Source organism: Vombatus ursinus, unplaced genomic scaffold (assembly GCF_900497805.2).
Source record: "Vombatus ursinus unplaced genomic scaffold, bare-nosed wombat genome assembly UNPS02014924.1, whole genome shotgun sequence".
Lineage (NCBI taxonomy): Eukaryota > Metazoa > Chordata > Mammalia > Diprotodontia > Vombatidae > Vombatus > Vombatus ursinus.
Window position 1 is genome coordinate 6521771 of NW_020954702.1, and position 26945 is coordinate 6548715.

The 26945-nt window shown below is 36.4% G+C and overlaps 1 protein-coding gene across 2 annotated transcripts in view; it reads right to left on the minus strand.

The window, feature by feature from the left end:
* The window catches only part of SLC37A1 (solute carrier family 37 member 1), a 162656-nt gene that overhangs the window by 23002 nt on the left and 112709 nt on the right, over positions 1-26945 (minus strand). For both annotated transcript variants that reach the window (XM_027843624.1, XM_027843623.1), the window contains exons 11-14: positions 22768-22911; positions 19683-19773; positions 19099-19161; positions 11942-12027 (exon numbers count right to left, since the gene is read on the minus strand). In XM_027843624.1, coding sequence (XP_027699425.1) covers positions 11942-12027; positions 19099-19161; positions 19683-19773; positions 22768-22911 — 384 coding nt within the window. The remainder of the gene's footprint in view (positions 1-11941; positions 12028-19098; positions 19162-19682; positions 19774-22767; positions 22912-26945) is intronic.

Genomic DNA, 26945 nt, shown 5'->3' on the forward strand with positions numbered 1-26945 from the left:
AAGACTGGACAAAGTCTTTAAAGAAATAACTTTTAAGAAATAGACCTATCCAAAAATCAAATGGGCTGCCTTGGAAAATAGTATGTCTCCTTGCTCATTGGACACCTTCATGAAAATGCCACATGATGCAGAAGACATTTTCGTTCAGGTTCAGGTTGGACTGAGATTCTGTGATTCTGAAATGAACAAAGTATAAGAATTCCCAAAAAATAGAGATTACAATGTGAGGATACAAATTTGATCTCACTGATTTCACTTAGAATTGGTGGGATGTGACTCTGGGTTATAATATGATTCTGGGAGTACATACATTATTTAAAAAAAACCCACAATAAATAAAGGGGACAATGGAATAGCATTGTATTTTAAGAAGATATTCTCATGTAAGGAAATCCAGGAACCTGAGGCAACAATTATGATGGAGAACACTTGTGTAAGAATCAAAGGAGACAGAAACAGAAATCATATTGTTGGAATATACTATAGACTACCTAGACAGGAGGAATTAGATAAAGAAGCTAAGAAAGAGATTCCAATTCTGTCACAGAAACATTATTTGTAGTGAAGGGGACCAACTATCTGGATATTTGCTAGGGCTCTCTTTTTCTCTGAAAAAAAGGAAAGCAGTTGTTTTGCTTTAATGATATTTTTATTTATCAATGTATATAAAACTTCATGGTTTGCAAAACTCTTTACATATTATCAAAGTTGATCCTCCCAATAACCTTGTAAAGTAGGTGTTATTATTATCACCACTTTTCAGTTGAAAAAACTGAGGGCTGAAAGTTATCAAGTGACTTTCCTAGCTAGTAAGAGTCTGAAGTAGGATGCAGTCTTCCTTCAGTCTTCTAGCCACTGTACCACCTAGTTACAAAAACAGAGGGGGGAACAGCTATTTCAGTAGAAGCCCCTGCTTTAGAACTGAAACTTTGCTTTTTAAGTAAAAATATTCTAAACTGCAACTGCATCTGACAAGGTACATAACATTCTGCCCTAGAGCTGGACCTTGTTGTAAACAGCTAGGAGGAATTGGATCTTAAAGAATAAATAATAAGGAACTCGGAATGAAGCAAGCACTCCTTTGATTTGGTGATAAAAGAGGTGAAAGGTAGACACTATTTGAGGTAAACCCTACATTTTGGGAGAACAGATTTAAAAGGGTTCAGAGAAAGGATAGGTAGAATCTAGTGGCACACAATTTACTATAGAGTTTAGCAAGAGGAATGAAGAGATGTTAAGAATGAAATTCTGGAGACATAAACAGAAATCATTCCAATGATGAGGAAAAAGGAAAGACATCTTGAAGACATCAGTGTGCCTCCACAGGGAACACTGAAAAACTTTCAACTGAAGATCTTTAAAACATGTATAAAAAATATGAAAAAAACAGGTAGCAGAAAACAAATACAAAATGACATAGTCCTTTAAGAGCAGTATTGGAATGATTCATGTAGCCATGGATTCATTCTGCCCTAGAGTTAGACCTTATTATAACCTTATCGTATATTATATGAATCCATGTATTCATTCTGCCCTAGAGTTGGACCTTATTGTAACTTTATTATGTATTATATGAATCCATGGATTCAGTCAGAGGGCCACACATGAGGACCTAGAGAGCCACACGTGTCCTCGAGGTCGAAGGTTCCCCACCCCTGACTTAAGTTATGTTGAGGAAAACAAATGAATTGAAGAAAGAATAAGGAGGATGAGATGATCATAATGGGTGACCATAAAAAGTCAGAGAACTTCTTAACCTTTGTTTTCCTTCCATTATTTTTTCTTTCTGAAGAGAAAGATTGTTGAATTGGGAAAGATACATGAAAAATAACTGACAAAGTGAAACCAAAGATACACAAAGAGAAAGTAATAACTAATTATCCTCAATAAGTTCAAGCACCAGCCCAGATATGCCACTTACTAAAATAAGTGGTAAATATGGTTGCTAAGCTACTGATACAATCTCTATAAAATCATGGAGAATGCAAGAGGCACTACAGATTAGAGCAGGGCAAAGGCTGGCTTTTAATAAAAGGGAAAACTGTGAAATATATTTATTTAAAGGATTCTCTGTTAAAGTCCCATTCTGATTATTTATTGTTGTATTGAGGGTGTCTCTGGGTTCTTGAAGGCTATACTATCACAACACAAGTTCTGGGGGCTATCATGAAGCCAGAAAGGCTTTAAAAATGGCACCAGTGATATGCTTTGTGTATCTTGTCTGTCTAGCGAAGTTTCAAGGGCTCATCATCAGTTTTGCTCCGGGATGTTGAATCTTTCAGCCACACCAGCTGTCAAAAATCAAGTACTACATGATTTCCATCTATATGTAGGAGCTGTGGTATGTAGTGGTGGAAGGAATCTCTCCATCATAGAATCCTGAAGTATTAAAGAATTATTTTAAAGACTGAATATTTACAAATGGAGTAGTGATCACTCATTTCCAGCACAGTTTCAAAAAACAGGTCATGCATGCCACACAATGAATTTCTTCCTTTAAAAAAATAAAACATATCTAGCCTTGTATTTTCTGTACCTTTCAGTCAATTTAGGTGACTATAAAAATGTTGTTTCCTTTCAAATATATTATATGAACCACGCCTGGTGGCTTGCTTTCAATACATGTATCCATTATTGTCATTAAGGTTTTCTAGGGATAGGAAAGTATTTGATGAATAGGAAATATAAGAATGGAATGGGTAATCCTAATTAGAATACTTTGGTATATGAAATCTCTCTTCCTAGTTGCTTAAAGCATTTTTTATTTAACCTGAGATCTCAGGAGCTTTCTCAGGAAACACATTTTTGAGTATGTTACCCTTGGACATTTTCTCTGGTGGTTATCCAAGAAATACGTCCATTAAATATGGATTGTGTTGGTTAAATATGGATATTTATACACACACACACACACACACACACGTTTGATTTATAAATATATCCATTGAATATGGATGGTGATTAAATATATCCATTTGCACATTCTCACTATGGTTCCAGTACTTTGGGTCAATTAAAAAAAATGGTTTCCTGAAATGGGGTATTCAAGTTTTTTGTTTTCTTACTTTCTTTGAAGAGTCCAGTTTTGGTGGGGGGACTATCAATCCATCCTCTATTTTCCAGATCAGCTTTTAAAAAAAATAGTATGTAGCTAATGTGTTCTGAATTTGTTTTTTTTTTGACCTTTTAAGATTTTTTTTGTTATATTATTGAATGTTTAGTTCATTTCTTTCTTTTCTTCATGATGTTCATTGCTTTGTTAAGAATTTTCAGTTACTGTTTTAAGCTAGTTATTTTATTCTTTATTATTCCCTTCAGTTTTATATTGGGTTTTCTAATTGACGTCAGAATTCTTATGGCCATTCTATTCTCTTTTCTGGCATTTTGGTTGTAATTATTATTGATTTGTTGTCTACTTCACAGTTTTATCCTAGTTTTTTTTTACCTTGCAGTTTGTCTTCATTGTACTAGAGTCTTTCTTTGCTTGCTCATTTCTTTAATCTTTGTGCTATCTGCATACCTCCATTCTGAGGCTTGGCTCCTGAACTTTCGAGAGGTGGATTCTGGGTGAGTCACTTCCTAGAGGACATCCTGCCAGATTACAATAGACACTGAGGTGACTGGTAAAGGTCCTTGGTGAATATATACCCCGAGCTTCACCTCTCTTTGGATTTACCATTACATGGAGCCTATGGTGAGGGTGGTAAGGGTGAGGATTAGCCTATGGTGAGGTGAGGTAAGGGACCAGAGCTCAGAGTGGAAAGGTAATCAGGAGCCAATAGCAGTGATTTATGTTGGGATGAGTAGTGAAAGCCCTTGGTGGATGATCACCCAGCTTGCTGTTCATTTTAACCTTCATCTGTCTTTGGAACCATTAGAGATACCAATGGAGTCTATTACACAGGACCTAAAGTCATGTGTGAAGGGAGGGACACAAGAAGGAATAGTAAGACCAGAATGTAGAGATCACATCACATAAAGAATGGAGAGCTGGTAACAGTTAGAAACAGGATCATTGGTGAAAGCTTCTGGTGGAGGATAACACCGCAGGAAGCTGTTCCTGCTTTTCATCTGTCTCTGGAGCCACTAGGGCCACCTCCACTTCCTGACAATTGTTGGGGGGAGGGCAGCTAGGTGATGAAGTGGATAGAGCACTGGCCCTGAAGTCAGGAAGACCTGAGTTCAAATCTGGCCTCAGCCCAAACATTTGACACTTACTAGCTGTGTGACCCTGGGCAAGTCACTTAACCCCAATTGTCTAAAAAAAACAAACAAACAACAACAAAAAAACCCAAATGATGTAAGTTTGGGGGCAGCTAGGTGGCACAGTGGATAGAGCACTGGCCCTGGAGTCAGGAGGGCCTGAGTTCAAATCTGGTCTCAGACACGTTAACGCTCACTAGCTGTGTGACCTTGGGCAAGTCACTTAACTTCGATTGCCAAAAAAACAAAACAATTGTTGGAGTGGGGTAGGGTGGGTGGGCACAAAAAACTCATAGTGAGCAGCCAATAATATGTCATTTCTTCTCTCCTGTTTTGGAGCTCTTTTCCTTTCTCCTTTTTTTGATTGTTCCTTTATTATATTTGAAACATGTCTTACTGTTTTGAGGGGATGCTTGAGTAAGACACAACATTTTACTCTGCTATCTTGCTGAAATGCCTATATTTCAGCAAAGTATTTGATAATATTTACTACGTTATAGTTGTGGAAAATATGGAGACATATCAGATAGATGATAGAATAATTAGGTAGGTTTATAACTCTTTAGATGACCATATCCAAAGAGGAGTGATTAGTGAGCTTATGTTAACTTGAAGAAAGGTTTTTAGAAGAGTAGCCAAGAAATCTGTCTTTAGCATTTAGATATTCTATTAATTTCTATTTCTATCAATGAAATTGGATGGAGACAAAGTAGGTATACTTATCAAATTTTCAGATGATAACAAAGCTGATAAAGATGACTAAACATGTTGGATAATAGATTCAGGATTCAAAATAATAGAGTTAGGATTCATAAGATCACATATTTAGAGCTAGAAGGCACATTATAGATGATTTAGTCTTAACACCCTCATTTTATAGATGAAGAAATTAACATTTAGAAGGGTTAAGTAGTCAGATAGGTAGTAGTGGCAGATTTGGTATTTGAACCCAGGCTCTCAGATCACAAATCCTGTGCTTTCCCCATCATACTACAATTTCAAGAGACATACACTTTGTAACCCTTAAATTTATATATAAGTATCAGTTATAGTTGTTGTTATTACTGGTAATGATAGGCTGAATCTAATAAGATTAAATTGAAGGGGAAGAAATGTAAAGTTTTTAATTTTATTTTAAAAATTCAAGTTCACACATGTAAAATAGGAGAGGTATAACATTTAGAAAGCAGTTAATCTGAAAATGACCATGGGGATTTAAAAAAGTACAGAACTAGAAAAAATGGTTAGAAATGGCAGAGTGTTAGATTTAAATTTAATGTAAGAAGAAATTTCCTTAAAAAATTAAGAATTTTCCAAAAGATAACCTCTTCAGAAGACAGTGGATGGCCCCTCACTGTAATTTTTCTTTCAAAAGACAGATGGCAATTTGTTGGTGATGTTGAAGGGATTCTTAGTCAGTTACAGATTAGACTAAATGGCCAATGAAGTTCATTTCAACTCTGAAATTTTTTATCTGTGGTTGTTGTAAGGAGTGATTTTGCAAATCTTAAAAGCAATATTATTATGAAACGTCCAATTTTGTCTTCCCCCCCGTACTCTTATTATTAAAACTATCCCTAAACCAAAGACTGTTTTTGTTTAATAAGAATAAATGTGTCCCTATCAGATTGGCCAACATGACAAAACAGGAAAATGATAAACGTTGGAGAAGATGTGGGAAAATTGGAACACTAATGTATTGTTGGTGGAGTTGTGAAAGGATCTAACCATTGTGGAGAGCAATTTGGAACTATGCCCAAAGAGCTATAAAGATGTGTATACCCTTTGACCTAGCAATAGCACTTCTAGGGCTATATCCCAAAGAGATAATACAAATGGGAAAAGGACCCACATGTACAAAAATATTCATAGCAGTTCTTTTTGTGGTGACAAAGAATTGGAAATTGAGAGGATGCCCATCAATTGGGGAATGACTGAGCAAGTTGTGGTATATGAATATAATGGAATACTATTGTGCTATAAGTAATGATGAACAGGCTGACTTCAGAAAAACCTGGAAAGACTTGTATGGTCTGATGCTGAGTGAAGTGAGCAGAACCAAGAGAACGTTGTACACAATAACAGCCACGTTGTGTGATGACTGATATTGATAAACTTAACACTTCCTGGCAATACAAGGATCTAAGATATCTCCAAAGGCCTCATGATGGAAAATATTATCCATATCAAAAGAAAGAATTATGGAAATTGATTGCTATATTTTTCCCTCTTCTGTTGAGTTTTGTTTCCTCTTTTTGGTGGTTCCTCCTATAGGTTCTAATTTTTACTTACAACATCACTAATGTGAAAATATGTTTAATAGGAATGTATATGTATAGCCTATATCAGATTGTGTGCCAACTTGGGGAGGGTGGTGGGGAGGAAGGGGGAGAAAAATTTTAAACTCAAAAGCATATGGAAGCGATTGTTGATAAATCAAAATAAATTAATAAAAAATTTTTAAAAAAGAATAAATGTGTCAACACATGTTTACCTTCACATTCCTTATTTCATCTCACAGAAATAGCTAACACTTATTAATGTGTTGTGTCTAGTTCTAGGTTCAATAATTTGAGAGTAATATGAAGAAGCTGAAGGAAACAGAATAGAACAATAAACATGAACTGAAGGAGAGACAGACCTGAAGAAGGATGTAAAAATAGCAATTACTAGGCTTGTGGAAAGGATGGATAATAAGTGGCCTTAATAAAAATGTTTATGTAAATAAAGACTCATCACATGAAATATTTTGCATGGCTATTTTCCATCTATATTAAGGAGAGAAAAAAGACATCAATTTCAGGCACAGCAGAAAGGAAACAGGAAGAAAAGAGAAGATTTAGTGGGAGAAAGAGTAACAGAAACTGGGTTGGTAGTGGAGGTTCAGGAATTGTTTTTCCCTACGCAGTTTTAAAAGTGGAGTACATCTATTTGGATCGATTTTTAGGTAGAATCTAATTTGAGAGAGGAAATGAGCTAGATAACCTGTCCAAATGTTCCAACAGGATTACTATATAGATTTAGATAGCTTTTCTTTATCATTATGTTATAGCTATTTTATTCCTTTTTTAAATTCTTCCTTCTAGAACCGTCACATCTACTGAAATTGCACTTTTTCTGCTGCAACTTAAGGTGGGAGTTAGTTAGCAGTAGGTTTAATAGTTTGAGTCTGTCCTCTTATGCCTTATAGATATTCAGTTAACCTCATCAAGTTTTATATTGCAGCAGCATTGAAAATAGAGGGGAAACAAACCCGGTGTTGTACAGTGCAGTGTCAAGTTTTAGGGTTCTTGAATGCTTTGTCAGCAAAATGGAAATTCTGGCAAGCTGAAAATGTTCTCAGTACCACTCTAACTTCAGGTCATAACTGTGTTTGACAAAATTTCTCATGCTATCAGTCAAGACAGAGATGTAGGCTACAACAGGGCAGTCAAACTCCCCTTGCCAAGAGCCGGTGTGGCCTGAACCAAATTAAAATGTAATTGGGAGATGTTTAACAAAATAAATAAAAATACAATACAACATAGATAATATTGATTTGTGGTTTTTTAAAGTCAATATACAGTCCACATACATCTCTTTCTACTTCAATTTGACACCACTGGGCTAGAGGATAAAATAGGTAGTTTTTGAACTAGTTGAAGGATTGAACACAAAGATTGGTCATTAATGTTAACTTGGATAGTATGTCTAGTGGAATGGCCTAGGAATCTAAGGCCTTGTATTCTTAATTTTTACCAATGACTTGCAAAATGGCATGTTTGTTAACTCTGTAGATGATACCAAGTTTTGAGGGCTATTTAATACATGACTTACAGAGCCCAATTCCCATAAGATCTCAATAGGCCAGAAGGATACTCTTTGTCCAACGAGACAGCATTGAATAAGGATAAATGTAAAATTTTACATTAGGGGGTCAAAAAATCAATTCCACAAGTATAGAGGGTAGAACTTGTTACCAGACAACAGTTCCTATGAAAAAGATCTGGGGACCAAAAACTGGAAATTAAGAAGGTGACCATCAGTTGGAAGAATGAACGAATACATTAAGGTATATGAATGGAATGGAATTATGGTACCATAAAAAATGACAAAAGGAATGGCTTCAGAGAAACCTGAGAGCACTTGAGTGAACTGATGCAGAGTCAAAGAATCAGAATGGGGAAACAGTCCACATAATGATTTCAACAATACAAAAGAAAACAACTGTGAAAGACTGATGAGAAATAATATATCTTGGTAGACAGATGAATGTTGAGATGAATTTTCAGATACTTTCAGTACATGCAGGGATTTGTTTCAATTGCCAATACTTATTAAAAGGGAAGGATTTTCTTTTCTTTGAAAGGCAGAGAATTGTGGGAAAATGGAGGGAATAATGATAATGATAAAAAAGAAGAAAAGAGCATTAATTAAAATTAAATATTAAAAACATATGTAGAAGAAAAGAGAAGGAATTTCAGAAGAGGACTTTGATAAGCAGACAACCATTGGATTTCTAGTGCCAAATTTAAATAATACATACATGTGTGTATTTTAAAAACCAAACTACAGGGGCAGCTAGGTGGTACAGTGGATAGAGTACTGGCCTTGGAGTTGGACCTGAGTTCAAATCTGGCCTTAGACACTTGACACTAGCTGTGTGACCTTGGGCAAGTCACTTAACCCCAAATGCCTCACCAAAAAACAACAAAACAAACAAAAACAACAAAAACCAAACTACATAATAGAAATTCATAGTGCCATATATAATCTTTTTTTGTTCTTCTTTTTCTAAGAAATTTTATTTTAGTGATGCTTGTAAAATTCACCATAATAAAATGTTTTAAAAATTAAAAATAAATCAAGAGAATAAGACAAAAAAGAAAAAAGATGGCTGTAGTGGATAATAATAGGCAGGATAGGACAGCTGAAAAAGTTAATGCTATCCAAAGTTGTATTAAGAGAGACATAATTTCCAGAGGTAATAATTCTATGATCTACTCTGCTCAGGCCACATCTTGAATATTATGTTCAATTCTGGACAACATGTTTTAGGAAAAACACAGACAAGTTGGAATATGTGCAGAAATGTGTGATCAAGATAGTGATAGGACTGGAGAACATGCCATGGGAGGAGTGATTAATGAACTGGGAATGCTTAGCATGGCAAAGAGAATTGGAATGGACATGACAGATGTATTCAAGTATTTGAAGAGTTATCATATGAAGAGACTATGCATTTTTTGCTTGGCCTCAGAAGATAGAAATAGAAGCAATGGATGACAGTTTCTGAGCAGACTTAGATGATGTGGAGAAAAAACAACTTCCTAATAATCAGAACTATCTAAAAACATAATGGGCTGCTCTCTTCAATGGATGTTTAAGGCAGAAAGTAGATGACCATGTCTTAAGAATGTTCTGGATGAGATTTTTAGTGAAATCCAAGCTCTCTTTTGATTCTTTGATTCTATGATTTTTTTTTTAATATAAGACAGACCATGTGTCTGTAGTTTATGGACCAGCCCTACCTAAGTCTGGAAAGACTCAGCTCACCACCAAAAGGTTAGCCACCAAGTGATGGCTGCTCTTAGGCCTCACTCAATTGTGAAATTACTAAGGCGAGGAGGGGTTTTGATTTGCATTAGTGGAGGGAATGTTTACTTGAATGAACTCATGGGTATTTCAAAATACTGAAGTAGATCCATAAGCTTAAGGTAACTGCCAGTTAGTGAGGGTATGTCACATTGAATTGTTGGAATGTGTCTTCCCCTGTCCACAACCCCAGTTCATCCATGGGTTCTACCTGAGATTGCATTCAATAGCTAGGGGAAGAGTACTGAGGCAGAGACTAGTTAAACTCATATTCTTCCTAACATCCTTTCTACATTGTTACATATCCTGAACACTTAAAATAGGTTAACTATGCAAAATGAAGGAGAAACCTTGACTGCTTATGAAGAGCACTTATTTATAATTACCGTAAAAGGAAATAAATGAGAAAGCGTCCCAAATTTTATTCTCATTTTTTTGGGCGGAGGTGCTTTAAGATGGGCTTCTTAGTTTTGTGTTTAGTAGCTGAACCTGGAAACATGACCTAATTGCTTTATTATGTAAATCTCTGTTCACTGCAATATAAGAAAGTAATAGTTTCATAATACAAGAATCACTGAATTTCAGAGTTGAAAGTTCTATTAAATGTCCTCTAGACCAAGCCACTGTCTTCTTGACACAAGTATCTTCTTCATCATCCCTGACAAATGGTTCTCTAGTGTACACATGGAAAACTTTCAGTGATGTGTAACTCACTACCTAGACAGGCAACTTATTGCATTTTTGGGCAGCTCTTTAAATTCATCTTTATGTTGTATCTTAAATTTTCGGAAGCCAAGCAAAATAACACACACCTGATCTATGTAAGGCCCTATATTCTAGTTATGGGGATTCAAAGTCTTTACTTTCTTTCACATGAAAGACTTCCAACTACAGACAGTTTCTGCTTTATGTAAGTTACCATTACTCATACCCCTATGCAAAACAATTTTTATGTAATGTGAATATGCCCAGGATGTGGGAAGGGAGGAAGGCAGAAAGAGGGAGGAAAGGGGCTGGCTCCAGTGGAGGGATGGGGCTGGCACATGGGTCAAGGACAAGTAGGGGCTGGGGACAGAGAAACAAGAGCAGGAGGAGGAAGACAAAGGGGGCTGGGGCCAGTCATGTGGGGGCCTGATTGGAACCAAGAGTAAGAAAGGGGTGGGGTGGGGAGATATGGGGAGGTCAGACACGGATATAGACAAGAGAGGACAGACAACATGGGGGGTCTGGGGACAGATATGTGGTACCTAAATGTGGACTGATGGAAGACAGACATATGAGGGCTGGGCTCACGAGCAGGTGTGTGGAGCAGGGGAAAGGTATCCTCTGTGTGTTGCCCTGGTGGCAGTCTTTTCATGTGTCTTTTTTTCTTTCACTTGGAGGCTTTTTTTTAGTTTTTTTTAAAGATTTTTTTTTGTGGGTACATGGGAGGCTGCTGAGCTGAGGGGAAAAAGAGAGAGAGAGAGAGAGAGAGCAAGAGAGTGCACAGTATTATACATTAAAGTTAACAGGTTTTTTTGGGGGGAGAGGAATGTGGATTTCTTTCAGAATTCTTTATGTAAATATGATTATATATGATTATGTAAATTATGTTGAATATGCGTAATGCAAATGTATGTAAAGTGAGAACTGTCTGTATTTGGAAATAACCTGTGAGTCTTTTTTTTTTTTTGTTTTCTCTATGCTAGACAGTAACAGTTTCCACTCTCATTCTGAATAGATGCTTTTAAGTGAAAGCCAAAGAAACAACTGAAAAGAAACTTCAGAGGCCTTAGGACCTCTATCTTATTGTAATACCACACATGACACCCTACATAAGTGGCAGCTAATATTCTTTTATAAGCCATCTGAGGAGTTCCAACTTTTAGACCCTGTGAGTCTATGAGATTCTACCGCTTTGATTGGCAACCCATTCTAATGTGATCTGTCCCTTTCCTTAATTTATGTCTGTATGTTAATTTCTGTTTGTAATAGGAATGAATTTTAGAAAAAAAAATCCTAGTTGGTAACTTAGCAAACTATTCAAGCATCATCTTGCCCTCTTTGCCTTTTGAAGTCCCCAGCCAATTATGCTGAAATACTGAAACTATAAGGAAAAAATGATGGTGCCTCAACTACCAATGTACCACTAGAGCAGAAGCAGAGTAAGACCTCAAATTCTTACCGCTGGAGCTGCTAGCAGTAGCATTAATCCACAGGTACAAGCCCGCTTTCCCAGCCTATCAGAAACCACACCTGCCAAGATTCCACCTGAAAAAAAGAGAAAAAGATAAGTGTGGCACATTGGTAGGACTGTGTGTTGTGCAACCCCCTTACATAGAGCAGCTAGGTGGCACAGTGGATAGGGCACAGGGCTTTGACTCAGGGAGACTTGAGTTCAAATTTGGCTTTAGACACATTAGCTGTGTGTTCCTAGGCAAGTCACTTAACTCCTATTTACCTCAGTTTCCTTATCTTTAAAATGGGGGTTATAATAATGCATACCTCTCAGGATTGTTGTGAGGATCAAGTGATGCCATAATTGTAGAGCGCTTAATGCGGTGCCTGACATACATTAAGTGCTATATAAATGTTAGCTATTATTATTAGCTATCATTGCAAGATTCAACAGGATCTGAGGTCTGACCATACTTATGTTTAGGTCACCCAATCACAACCTGCCACTTAAATCATTCTCTTGCTTGCTTTTAACCTTCTGAGATTTTTAATGATTGTTTCTTATTAATATATTTTCAATCTTGTTCTCATTGATTACATAATTAGCTCATGTCTCCCCATTCCAGTTCATTAAATAATCATATTTAGTTAAGCCAAAAAAAAATCCCATTAGTAATGCTTATATTTCTCCATAGCTAAATACGACACTTGTGGAATTTCTAAAATTTATTAATAAATAGCATCAATAAGAAAGCAAAGACATATATAATCATTCACATTATTTTGGCTTTGACCAGTGTCACAGATTGTATCACTTCAAACCCTCAACATAGCAGTATATACTCCTCTTCACTTGTCTGGAAACACAATCTCAAGTTCATTCATGATACCAAAGTACAAGTCTTACAAATCTTGAAAAAATATTTGTCCTGAAGATAAGGATTAAATTCAGTCTCTTAGAAAGTATGCCACAGGGGCAGCTAGGTGGCGCAGTGGATAGAGCACCGGCCCTGGGTTTAGGAGGACCTGAGTTCAAATCTGGCCTCAGACACATAACACTTACTAGCTGTGTGACCCTGGGAAAGTCACTTAACCCCATTGCCTAGCCAAAAAAAAAAAAGAAAGAAAGAAAGAAAAGAAAGTATGCCAGATTAGTCTTTGTGTAACCTAGGTTTGAAGCCATTTGCATAACACTCCTCATTGATAAAGAGAATGATGAATCAATGCTGTGTACCTACATGAGAGGCAGAGTTGGCACCAGAGCTTTAGAGAGGGAGACACATTCTTCTTGATTCCTGCTTCAAGAGAGGACACACATGGTTCCAGACCCTCTTCAGGGAGAAGACCCATGGAGACAAAGAACCTATAGGGGAAAACAGCTTCTCAACATTTCCCTAATTTCTAGCTTTCTCCCTAGAGACTTTTGGAGAATTTGCCCTTGGATAAAATAGGGTCCTCTCTCTATTGGTTAAGCTATGATATCTTCCTCCCAGAGGGGGAGCTCATTCACTCTGTATTGTCTGGTACATTCTAATCTGTATAATTTTTAGATTTTCTATTTTTATCTGCTTGGATAAATGAGTATAGTAATCCACTATTTGTGATGGTCTTTTGTGTAACTAGCATATGGTGGGAAGGAATCAAGCCTGCAGATATAAGGTTTGGGGTTCCCCTTCCCCTATAAGAAACATCAACCAGCAAAATAGCTTGGACCTAAACAAAAATTCCCCTTGACTAGCAATATTTAGGTGAAGTTCTGAAGATAAATGAAATTTTAGCTTAATTGGTGGTGCAGCAGATAGATTACTGCTCTCGGAGCCAGGAAGCCTTAAGTTCAAACCTGGTCTCACATACTTACATGCTATAAAACACTGGGCAAGTCATTTAACCTCTATCTCAACTATAAAATGGGGATAATAGCACCTATGTTTCATGGTTGTTTGTAAGGATAAAATGAGACAGTATGTGTAAAAGCACTTAACAGCACAATGCCTGGCACATAGTGGGTACCATATAAAAGGTTATTTCCTTCTTACCTTCTCTCTAGTACCCTTCCCTCTTAGGGAAGAACAGAGCAGGCAGACTTATAGCCCTTTCTTCTGATCCTTGTAGGCAGGAATCAAAGTCTTTCCAGAGCTATCTCTCTATGTCTCCTCATTAGCTGCATTTAGAAAACTCTTGTACCTAGTTTATTTGGGCAATACACACGGCCCCTATACTTGCCCTCTCTTCAGGCATCACAGGACGTAATCTCGCCAAAATACATTATACTTGCCAGCCTCTCAAAACTCTTCGTATAATTCTTATTAGTTTATAAGGTTTCTTGATAACATAGCTCTTGTGAAGTTTCCCATTAGCTCCTTCCAATCTGAGTTCTCCACAGACTCCTCATAGATCTTCATGGATTTCTCCCTCCCCTCACAATATTAATTCTCTCCCTGTCTAATGGTTTCTAAAATAGATTTTTTTTGCCTATAAACATGATCAAGCTTTCTCCTCCTTTAAAAGACTGTCATTTGTTCCTATCATCTATGCTAGTTATTGTTTTATCTCTCTCTTTTTTCTCAGTTAAACTTGAAAAAGCTGTCTACCTTTGCTGTCTCCACTTTCTCCTCTCACTCTTTGGCTTCATCATTCAATTGAAACTTCTCTCTACAAAGTTACCAGTGATGTTTTTAATTGTCAAATCCAATGGCCTTTTCTCAATCCTTATCTTTCTTAACCTTTCTATAGCATTTGACACTACTTACCATTTTTTCCTCACGGATATTTTATCCTCCCTGGCTTTTTGTGATGTCACTCTTTCTCTGTTCTCCTTCTACCAATCTCACTTGTCTTCTCAGCCTTTGCTGGATTTTCATTTATATTATTCCTACCAACAGTGAAAGACTTTGCCCTGGGTCCTCTCTATAATGTCTCACTTGGTGATCTCATCAGTTTCCATGGTTCACCTCTCATCTCAACTCAGATCTGATCCATATGTTCATATTTCCATCTTAGTCTTTCTCTTAAGCTATAATCCCAAAACACTAACTGCTTTTTGGACATTTTGAATTGGACATCCCATTGCTAATGCATACTTAACATGTTTAAAATGGCACTCATCTTTTCTTTATAACCCAACCCCTTCCAAACTTCCCACTCATTGTCATGATTACAACCATATTTCTATTCACCCATATTCACAACCTGAGTGTCATCCTTAACTCTTTATTCTTATTAACACCCCATATGTAATGAGTTGATGAAATTTGTTATTTCTTTCTCAACAACAAGCCTCCTATACATCCTCTTCTCTCTATTCAAAGATCCTTCACCATAGTTTAGACCCTCATAATTTCTCACCTGACTGATTACAAGAGTGCCCTAATGTAAATCTCTAACTCAAACCGTTCCCCACTCCAATCTTTTCTCCACATGGCTTCTAAAATGCTTTTTTTGTAAAGCATGAATCCAACCATGTTACTGTCCCATTCAATAACTCCACTGACTCCTTATTACCTCTAGAATGAAACATAAATTTCTATTTAGCATTTAAAATTCTTTGCAACCTAGAAGTCCTTTAAGACATTACTCCTCTACATACACTCTATACTCCAGCAATATAGTTATGGCCTACTTGTTCCTCAAACACAATACTCTATGCCCCATTCAAATGCCTTTGCACAAGGTGTCCTCCATGCCCCTCCTCCTCTTAGAATCCTTACATTCCTTTAAAAATCAGTGCTACATTCTGTAGGTGGCCTTAGTTCTCATAGCTGCTAGTACCTTACCCTCTAGGTTTACCTGGTACCTACTTTGTATGTGTTTTGCAAATACATATATCCATATCCATATATTTATACCTAATGGGAATTGGGACTGGACTTGTGATTTCATTGATATAGGAAACTCCCAGATGAGGGAACTCTTTTAACCATTGCAGGCTACTATCATCTCTGGAATTTATAATCTTAGTAAGTTATATAGAGCCCTGAGACATTAAATGACTTACCTAGGGTCATAGCCAGTATGTGTCAGTTCACAAAAATGGTTGTAGAACACTTGTGTCTGATAGCAAAAATCATACCCTTGTGACCCTTGCCTGTAGTTGAGGTAGAGGAATAAATCATGGGAGTTGAGTAAATTGGAGAACAAGAAGATTAGGGTACTTGAGGAAACATCAATGTATATGTCAAAGTCCCCTTGTATTAGGGCAGGAGTTGGTGGAGTGGTCATGGAGACAGACTGTCAATCATGCACCAAACTCATTGAGAAAAGAAGGCAAATGTCCTGGCCATTGGTAATGAAAGTCCATCAGGATTTGTAATGGTTGATCAATTTGGATAGAATGAAACTCAAAGGAGAAGTTGCTGAGTGATGATGGTAGAGAAAATCTGAAAGGGGCAAAGAGCAAAGATTATTCCAACTACCCCCACCATGACCAATGAGTTAGGTGCAACCAATACTGGAAAGGATGACCAGGGTTGCAGGTTTATTAATCCTGGAAGATTTGAATTCAAGTTCACTTATACTGGCTGTGACTCCTGTGCTAGTCATTTACCTTCCCAGTACTCCAGGCAACTCTAAGACAACAAGCTACAGAATAGCTATAGATCTGCCTTGGTAGCAGACATTCTCACTTGGAGTTCCCATATAAATGAAATCACCAATCATTCACTCACAAAAAATGGATTATGATGAAGAGCTTAATAACAATTCTACTGTCCAAGGAGGAGAGGTGAGTAAATGATCAGAGGAACGAAACCAAAAGAGCTTATATTTTCTTGCACATGTTAAGGAAGCTAGATGCCCAAAGCCTAGAAGACCCAAGTTCAAATCCAGCCTCTGACACTTACTAGCTATGTGATCCTGGGCAAGTCACTTAACCTCTGTTTGCACTGGTTTCCTTAGTTGTAAAATAGGGATAATAACAGTATTTCCCACAGTTATTGTCAGTATAAAATGAGATAATCATAAAGTACTTTGCAAACCTTAAAACACTTAACAAATGCTAGCTATTATTATATAGTAGGTGCTTAATCTTTGTTGAGTGAATTAATGAATGATTTAATGTAGAATACATGTAGAGGTGATATGAGAAGTGTGTAGATTAAGGAAAAAAAGAGGTGCTAAGAAGTCCATCACATTAAAATACGATTTTTCTTCATTACTACATGGATATTTTCCATTATATAGTTACAGTTGTATTCCGAAGATACTCAAGTATCTTCAAAGTATCAAACCTATAGGATGGCAGAAATTCAGGTGTTCTAAAGGGGGAAAGTCAAAGTGCAGGGAAGGAATTCTTCTGGGGAAATGATTATCACTGAACTGTTAAATGACATAAAGGGAATCAACTTTTTTTTTCTTTTTAAATAAGACAGTATGATAGTAATACCCGTTATCCACAGGTTAGGATACCCAAATCCAGAATGAAGTAGAAGAAAAAGTCCCTGAAATTATTTTCAAAAATCTTCCAGATTTTACTCCTTAAACCCTTACTTAGGACTTAATTAACTTTTATGAAGCATATACTTCTTTTTAACTGATGAGTTTTGTTTTGACAGTGCAGATATATAAAAAAAAAATACCTCATTACCCACTCCTCTTCTAAGTATATTCACGGAAAAAAATTATATAAAACCACTCGGTAATCTAAAAGCATGCAATTCTTACCAAAGACAGATTCTCAGTACATTTCCAGCCAATGACAACTTACAGTCATAAAGAACAGGCCTAGAGAACTGAGAGGTTAAATGAATTGCCCAGCCATATAGCCACTATGTATTAGAGATAGGGCTTAAATCCAAGTATTCCTGGCTCCTAAACCAACTCTCTCCACAACATTATATTGCCTCTGTAACATGAGATAATGCAGAGTTGTGCCGGTGATGGAGGGCCCTTAATATCATGCAAAGAAGTGTTAATTTTACTTGGTAGGCAATTGGAGACCACTAAATAGTTTGAACAGAAGTAGCATGACCATATCTAAGGAATTAGAAAAATTAATCTGGTAGCAACTTGAAAATTGGATTGTTGATACTGGATAAATCAAGTCATATGCAGTTTCTAAGAAGTGGAAGAAAAACTACAACCCAAAATAAAACAATTGCACTGGAGCAGTGATATCAAACTCAAATGGAATTGGGTTCACTGAACTATACATAAGGATGCCCGAGGGCCACAAGTTGACTTAGCTTTAAAATGTAATATTATCTGTGTTTTATTGTATTTTTATTTATTTTGTTAAATATTTCCTGATTACATTTTGATCTGGTTCAGGCCGTACTCAGGAGTGTTGTAGGTCTTCAAGTGTTTGACATCTCTGTTTAGGGGTACTAATAGTATAATATTTTTATTTTTACCTAGAATGTCATTAAAAAAAAAGTGGATTTGTGATCCCTCTACACAAGGGAAAAAAACAACAACCCATCTCCCTCCATCTATTCCCAACTGCCTTCTGTTATTCTTTCCTTTTTTACTTCCATTTTTATTTTTTCTACTAAACTTACTGGCTAGATACTCAACCACAGTTGATGTTTATGTCAAGATACAATAAAAATATGGCTTCTGAGAACTGGAAAGGGTTTTTTAGATCATTTAATCCAATCTCCTCATTTGGTAGATGAGGAAAATGAGGTGATGAATTGCCTATGTTCACGCTACTAGTTAGTGGCAAAGAGGAGTAAGAACCTATCTCTCAACTCCCAGTTGAGTGTTATGTTATACCTAGCCACTTTCTTCTGAAGACATATGAGGATAAAGTAGATTAGGTCTTATATTCTGAGGTGGTAGGACACTCAGAGTTGGTTTAGATGTATGTTGAATGGAAACTGCTCTTAACTTTGGAAAAACATTTATTCTCATGTATATAAATCCTCAGAACAGACTAGGCATGAGTATTAAAATATTTGTCCTAGTGGAACTTGGAATGAAACATTTTTAAAGCACAGGAAATCTTATGCCCACCTTCATTTCTCAGTTCCAAGAAACCCTATAGAAAAATCAACCCCAAGACTATCTGAGTACTTTCTGATACAACCAGATTAAGATACTGGTTCAACAGTACAGGATCTTAAGAAAAATATTCACCCCTTTATATTAAAACCAACACAAAAAGAGAGACCATAAAATGTCTGCTAGCCATCTGTCCAAATAGGGGGAAAAAACTAACAAACTTACCAATGATTCCTCCAACATCAAACAAAGTGGAGAGATCCCCAGCTTTTTTGGCATCAAAATGATCTAGTTAAGTGATAAATAGAACATATGATTAATGTCATGACTTTCTTCCAAAAATCAAGAGGTAAAGTCATAAGAAGGGAGTCTTTAAAAACACACACACAGTAGTTAGAGCTATGTGTATTTTCTTGCTTTACAAGCATAATGTTGAAAATAAGACTATATTTTTTATCTTGATATCTTGACTTAATCAAGATTGCATCTTTACTAAAACTACCAGTCTAAATCACAACAATTTTTAAAAATGTATATTGTTCTTGGAGGTGTGGAATCAAAGTCAATTACTACAAACAACACTAACCAAGGGAATAGCTCAATTATTACCCTGTTCTCAAGGGCTAGTCTCATGGTGCCTGAATTATTAAATATTTAGTATAACAGATTCACACTGAGAGGTTCTAGCAATGCCCTTTATGCTGAGACCAGGAATCAGACGCATCCTAATTCCAAATTGATGTTGTATCTGAATGACAAATGTCTTAAGAAAGAAAAACATTTCAACTTCTAGCAAAATAGATACTTACCTACATTTGTGATATAGAGTGGCAGCCAAAACAGAAAAGTGTAGCTGACCAGCTTGGCAAACAATAAACAAAGAGAAAACTCTATGACTCCCTGAAAAACAGAGAAAACTAATGGTATTTTTTTTATCTTGCATTTTCAGCAGCTTTATGTAAATGTACCAAGTAACATTTTATTTTCCTCCTTTAATAATTTCTTCCGGGGTTTGGTTTTGAAAGCACTTGATCTATAAATCAAAATATAATACATCCAAAATATAGCATAATCTATCCCAAGAACTGGGCCAATCAAAGGATAATATATACTTGGCACAGAGCTAGTTGCTATTTTTAAGGGCCCAATCCCAATATTATTATAGAAGAGTATAAGCCTGATTTTCATTTCAACTAACTAACTCTATGAAAACTTGGCTATCATTAAAATTTCTATAATCTTTATTTATTGAGAATCAAGTCTATTTATTATGTGTTCAATGGACATTCTATTTTAGTCTTGAATTATTTGAGCAGTTAATTGAATTATTTGAACAATTAATCCCTGACCCTTCTATTATCTTGCTAACAGCTTATCACTATCCCCCTTCACTGCCAAACTTGCTAAATTTTTTTTTCTATACCTGATAGCTCCATGTCTTCCACCCCCTGAAATCTGGCTTTTGCTGTGACTACTAACTGAAAATGCTCCCTCAGATGTCATCACAGGTCATATTCTGATTTAAGGCTTATTTCTAATACATAGTGGCTTCATGACAGGGCAATTCATTTAACCTCTCAGTGCTCCAGGCAGCTCTCTATAGCTATAAGTTACAGAGGAGGTACTGACTTGCACTGGTTGAGGGGATTTCCTCGTCTAGATTTCCATATTCCAATGAAATCAGAGGTCTGATCCTATCTCATATTACTTCCCTTCATACTCGCAATATTCCAGTAAATCATAAAATTCTCTTTCCTAAGAATATGTTTTTGCTAAGGCTATTCCTTTATGTCTGTAATATCCTATCTCTCCTTTGCTTATTGAACTCCTACTCATGCTTTAAGGCCTAGCCTAAATGCTACCTTCTCTATAAATCCACTACTGGTTGCCTCCTACCTTCTCCTTCAAACATTATATAAAACTTCACTTTTTACATTTAAAGTACATTTATCTTATAATACTGTATGTTACAGTTTTACTATTTGTGTCTTATTCTCTTGCTAAACTATAAGCTTCATGAAGGCAGTGAGTATGGCTTCTCTAGAGTTTGTATCTCCCCGATGCCTAACAGTGCTTTGTGTATAATATAGTCCTAATAAAAATTCTCTGAATGAATTATGACTAAAAAAAATCACACATATAAACAATCTTCTCCTCTCCCTGATAAGACCTAAATTCTTACCCCTGTATAGCTTTATACAGGGTAACTGGGGCTATTCGCCAGATAGCCTAGATATGGGGTAAATAAAAGACCTATAGATAGTTGTCTAGGTATTGAAAGATAAATGCTGATATACAGAATATATATATGCATATATGTATATGTTTAAAAGCCATCTATAAGTGCTTTGTTATTTAATTTACTTATTTCACATCATTCCCCTTCACACAGTCTAGGTTTTAGTCTAACTGAACCACTAGCTATTCCTCAAACTTGACTGCAATCTCCTGCTTCTATACCCGTGTACAGACTCAGCTCTCATATTTGTAATGCTTGTCTTCCTCATTCCCACCTTTAAAAGCCTTATTTTCCTTTAAGGGTCAGCTCAAATGTGGTCTTCTACATATCTTTTTCTGGTCCCAATAGCTGAAGGTGTTTTCTATCTTCAACTATTCTTTGAGCACTTTGCTTATATTTTCTTTGTCTCATTTGCTATCTCGTATTCATCTGTACATGTCATAATATGCCCAGTCAACTATAAGCTCTTCAAACAGAATCTCTGCCCTCTCCCTAAACCTAGCACCTTCCTGCTAGGCTTAGTGCTTAGGCACCTAGTGCCTAGCATAAAGGAAGTACTCAATAAATATTTATAAGGAAAATAGTCAAGAGATCTCTAGTTTCAAGTTGTCATGAACAGAATTTTCTGCTCTCAAACAGAATCTTGCATATGTTTTCCCAATCTGTGTTCATGCTTCCCCACATTTTGAATGTGTTAAGTTCCCACGGGGAAGGTTAGAACTTTTCTAAATATTATATAACATCTGTAGCACAAAACAAAGTCCTTTACCATCTAGTTGCTATTTTTGAAAAAGCATGTTAGCCCTCCATGTTTCATCTTTGTCTTTGCCCTGTTCCCCATCCTATAGTTTATAGTATTTGAATAGTATTTAAATTTCTTTTTATTGATCCCTGAAGTTTCTGTTGATCCAGTCAAATAACTTTAACAAATAAAAATCTAAGCCACCAGAAAGTCATTCTCTGGTATCTGAGTAACTCCCTTCCTCCCTATTCCCTTCCTTCCCATTCCTGGAGCTCCTCAATATGCACAAGGCAAAAAGTTACTAAGATTTAAAAAAGAATCCTGCTTTGCCTCATCATTCCACTCCATTCCTCACATGTTTCTACTGGAATTTTCTGTACTTTGCTGATAGCTGGAACCCTGGACAAAGAATGCATGGCACATGATCAAGTGTACTGAGGGAATCTGAGAGTATTTATTAGTCTTCTATGCTTCCTAAAACATATCTATTATGGTTTCTTGCTTTATAACTTTTTTCTCTTTAAATTTATCCAGAACTTCACAGCTTCACACTCTTTTCATTAGTACACTAAGATGGCAAGGAAAAATAAGCTTGACAAATATAAAAACTGTTGAGAACTTAACAATTTAGGAATTTCTTCTAGTTGTTATTTAAACTAACACTTTCATGTTCTTTTTTAAACATTAATAAAATTAAATGCTTATCTATATATATTTGCACACATGTGGGTGTGTCTATATCTACCATGCCATGATATTCTAAATTGATGTTTCTTTGCTCTATGTAATTCATAAAATAAAATTTTTTTAAGTAGGACAATCAAACAAAACTGTTCGTCAATGTGCATTATAAAATGATATCATATAGGAGACACAAAGAATAGATTTTGACCCCTTTTAGAAAAATACTCACAGGTATTCTCAAGGCGCCTAAGAAACTGATTGCTGCCATCCCATTTCTTCCATCACCACGTAGCACTGTGACAAACTTTGGCGGAATTGTACCATTTTCACCGTCTGATAACAAACTCTGAATCTCTGGATCCTGTTTAGAAATCTAATTTAAAGAAGAAAGATTTTCTACTTAGTGGTTATCAAACACTGGTTCTATCATTAAAGTTCCCCCCAAATATTTCATTATGGTGTAGAGGTGACCCCTCCTTCTTAGAGACTTTTTGTGTGGAATTTAAAGGTTAGATTAGAAGGTTTTAATAGGTGGGAAGTTGAATATAAGTCTGGCAATAAATTGCATGTCCTGCAGCCTGCCTGAGTAGTGGGAATGCTCAGATTGGATTTAGTATAAACTGTTTTAGAAAATGTAAAAACACCAATGAATGGATCTTCTGAATACTAAAGCAAACACTGGCTAAGGAAGTAGCCCTTTCTGTATTAGAATACTTCTACAATGCTATGGATCTGTGATTTCATTGGTGTAGATACTCTCTCCAATCATGAAGATCACGACCCACACAAACACTTATCTTTTGAGTCCCTTGTCCATATCTTCCAGTAACTCCTCCATTAGGGTTCTACCCAATATGTTGGCAGTCTTCCTCTACTTGGCTTTGTGTGGGTACAAGCAGGATATATACTAGATACTTCTCCCTTTCACTGTGACTAACCCACTTCCTTTTCAGTCACACATTTATTAGGTAATATCTTTTACACTTCTTATTGAAATGATGCATCCAATTCTTTTCTATCAGGAATCTTTCTATTGCCCTTTGGTGACTTAACACTTCAGTTTTTTACAAACTGGTAGTCTATGCTTTGCAGCAATATAACATTACTGGGAAAACATGAACCTTTGTTTTAAAGAGAATCTTGACATCATTAGCTGATTTTCCAAATGCAATCTATTAATTTTTAAAAATTACAGTCTCAATTAATTTTCTGCCTACAGTATTATCCAAGATTTATGTACTCATAGAACATATCTGTGAGCTGTCCATTCCCTTGCACATCAAAGTTTAGAAAATGCACTTTCTTCACTCTTGGTTTTTGCCATCTGGGTAGTCAGGCAGAATTCTTTCGCACGACTATGGATTTGCCTTTGCAGTACTATGGGACTCGATGCAAGGTTTATCTGTTACTTCAAAGTCCGTTTGTAGGCTTTTCACTAATTATCTGGGAATACCTCCAAAACCATACCTCTTCCAAGCTTCCCTGTTTCAGTCAATGACATCATTATTCTTTCAGTTTCTCAAGTTTATAACCCAGGAATCATCCTCAACTCGTCACTTTCAGTCTGGCCTTCAGATGATTTCAGCACTTACCTAATTGGTCTCCATGCCTCAGGTCTTTTCCCACTCTAGTCTATCTTCCACACAGATGCCACAATGAGGATCCACAAGCACAGATTTGATCATTATCATTCCTCTTCTAAATAAAGTCCAGGGGCTTTCTATTGTCTCTCTAATTAAACACTAACTTCTTTGGTTAGCTCAATCAACTCTAGCTGCTTCCTATTTCCTCCAGTATCAAATATAAACTCCTCTGCTTAACTTTTAAAGCCCTTCCTAATCTGACTTCAGTCTATCTCAAGAGGCTCATTGTTTATTGTTCCCCAACTTATATTCATGATCCGGCCAATAGGACCTCTCTGTTTCTCAGATATGGCATTCCATCTACCGTCTCTGGGACTTTGCACTGTCTCCTATGATAGGAATACACTTTCCCCTCAAGGGATGCTCTCTACTGTCACGGAGCAAGTAAAACCTTCTATAGGAAAGTTTTCCTGATTCCTCCAACTGATGGGATCATACCTCCTTAGCTACTTTGTGTTGAACTACCTTGTACTTACTCTTTTTATATTCCTGACTTATGCATGTAGTTGTTCTTTCTTTGTTTGGAATGTAAGTTCCTTGGAGTAGGAATTGTTTCATTCTTGGTATTTGTATCCCCATGCCTAGCATGTAGTGAATGCTTAATAAATGCAGTGGTTGATTGAACTCCTTAGACAGTAGTCTCAAAATAGGACTCCAATTTTGCTCAATAGCTTTCTTTTCTTTTCTTTCTTTTTTTGTTGGACCTGTGATTTCATCATTCGAGAACTCCTAGAAAGCTGTAGAGAACTCCTGCTACTAGTGTATAATGTTAGTTATTACGTAAGTTATTGTTTTAGAGAGTTTTCTAGAATGAGAGGTTGTGGTTGGTATAGTGTCATAGCCCATGAATCAGACTCTCTGAGGGAGCGGCTAGGTGGTGCAGTGAATAGAGCACTGGTGTTGGACTCAGGAGGACCTGAGTTCAAATCTGACCTCAGACAACTGACACTAGCTCTATAAGTTACTTAACCCCATTGCTCAGCAAAAAAATAAAAATAAAAAAAGACTATCCACGTAGTGCTACGCTGCCTCTGATAATCTTATGTAATTATCTTTATGAAATATTTATTACAAATAACCAGTCCTTTAAACCATAAGTTATGTATATTTAGTTGAATATACATTTATTAAGACCCTACCATGTGCAAATCACTATGTTAGGATACAAGGATAAATAAGATATGGCCTCTAACCTTAAGGATAGAAGCATAAATATAAAATATGAGTGCCTAAGAGATATAAAATATTATGAAATATTTGAGCATGCTAAAGATGACTCCTAGCTATAGGGGGTCAGACAGTTGTTTTTTTTTAAGAGAGATTATGCAGCTGAACTGAATCTTCATCAGACTTTGGGCTAAATACAGGGGTGGGGAACCTGAGGCCTTGAAGCCGTATATGGTCTTCTAGGTCCTTGGGTGTGGCCTTTTGACTGAGTCCAAGTTTTACAGAACAAATCCTTTTATTTAGGGGATTTGTTCTGTGAAGTTTGGATTCAGTCAAAGGGCTGCACTTGAGGACCTGAAAGGCCACATGTCGCCTCGAGGTCACAGGTTCCCTACCCCTGCTAGAACAACTTACCTTTTAAGTGTTCATCCAAATATACAGGTAATATTAGCACTAGTCTATTAGTTAAATAAAGCAGAAATCTTAAGCAAGAATTCAAAAATTAACTGTCAATATCTTGACTATTAGATTTTTACTACTAATAATTATCTAAATCCTTAATTTATACTTGCTGTCTCCCAGACTTATAATCATGTGGCATTTGTATGCTTTAGGAATTCTGTCACTTGATCACTTTAACTCATGATTATTAGAATTTATATTGGTTTTTTTATAGGTACAATTCATAAAGCAGGCATTCAATAAATATTTGTTGGTTGAATAGCTCCATATATAGGGAACCTTTGCAAGGCAACCAGCATAAAAAACAATGAAAGATCATTACAAGTAAAGCGAATCTTCCTGGTCTACAAGGGAAGAGCAACATATGTATGGCAGGCAAGAAAAGCCAAGAATAAGGTTAGGAAGCTGAGAGACAAAAGGAAAAGGTGAAAGATGGAAAAGTGGCACTTTCTGACTAGGGGGTGGGAAAGAGGTGAGGCCTAAGACAAGACCAGTAACACTGAACAGACACAAAACTTTGTTTGTATTTCAAAAGGTGTGATTTTGCCAACCCCCTTGCTGACTCACCATCCTTGGTGACCACATGGACCAAAGATGAACCTATGTCAAACTCAGCAGTAAATCATGGAAACTTCACTCATCTCCTACTGTAAGTCCCTAAGTAGAAAGGGTCTCAAGGTACATGTCTTTGTGATTTGCTATGGTCAAAGAAATCAATCATTACCTGGTGACCAATTTTGTGGTAATTAACCTCTCTGAATTTAGTAATGGTGTCAATCTATTGCTGAGCCTACACTCAAAGTTCTTCTAGCACCTGCCAGAGTTTGAAATTAAAAATCCAAGGTCTCTCTCTCTCTCTCTTTCACACACACACACACATACACACGTGTATATATACATATATGTGTATATGTGTGTGTGCCTATGCTGCATTAAAGCATTGTAGCAGAATGTGGAAATAATACATAATGGAGACAGCAGAAAAATGATGATTCAGTAAAACACAGAGAATCTAGATAATATGGACATCACTAGGGTACCCAGCATTCACTTTTGTCCTAAAATTCCCAAGGACAGAGCAACATTAGTAGTCCTTACTTACAAACTAGAAGTCAGAATAGGATTTCAAAACAGT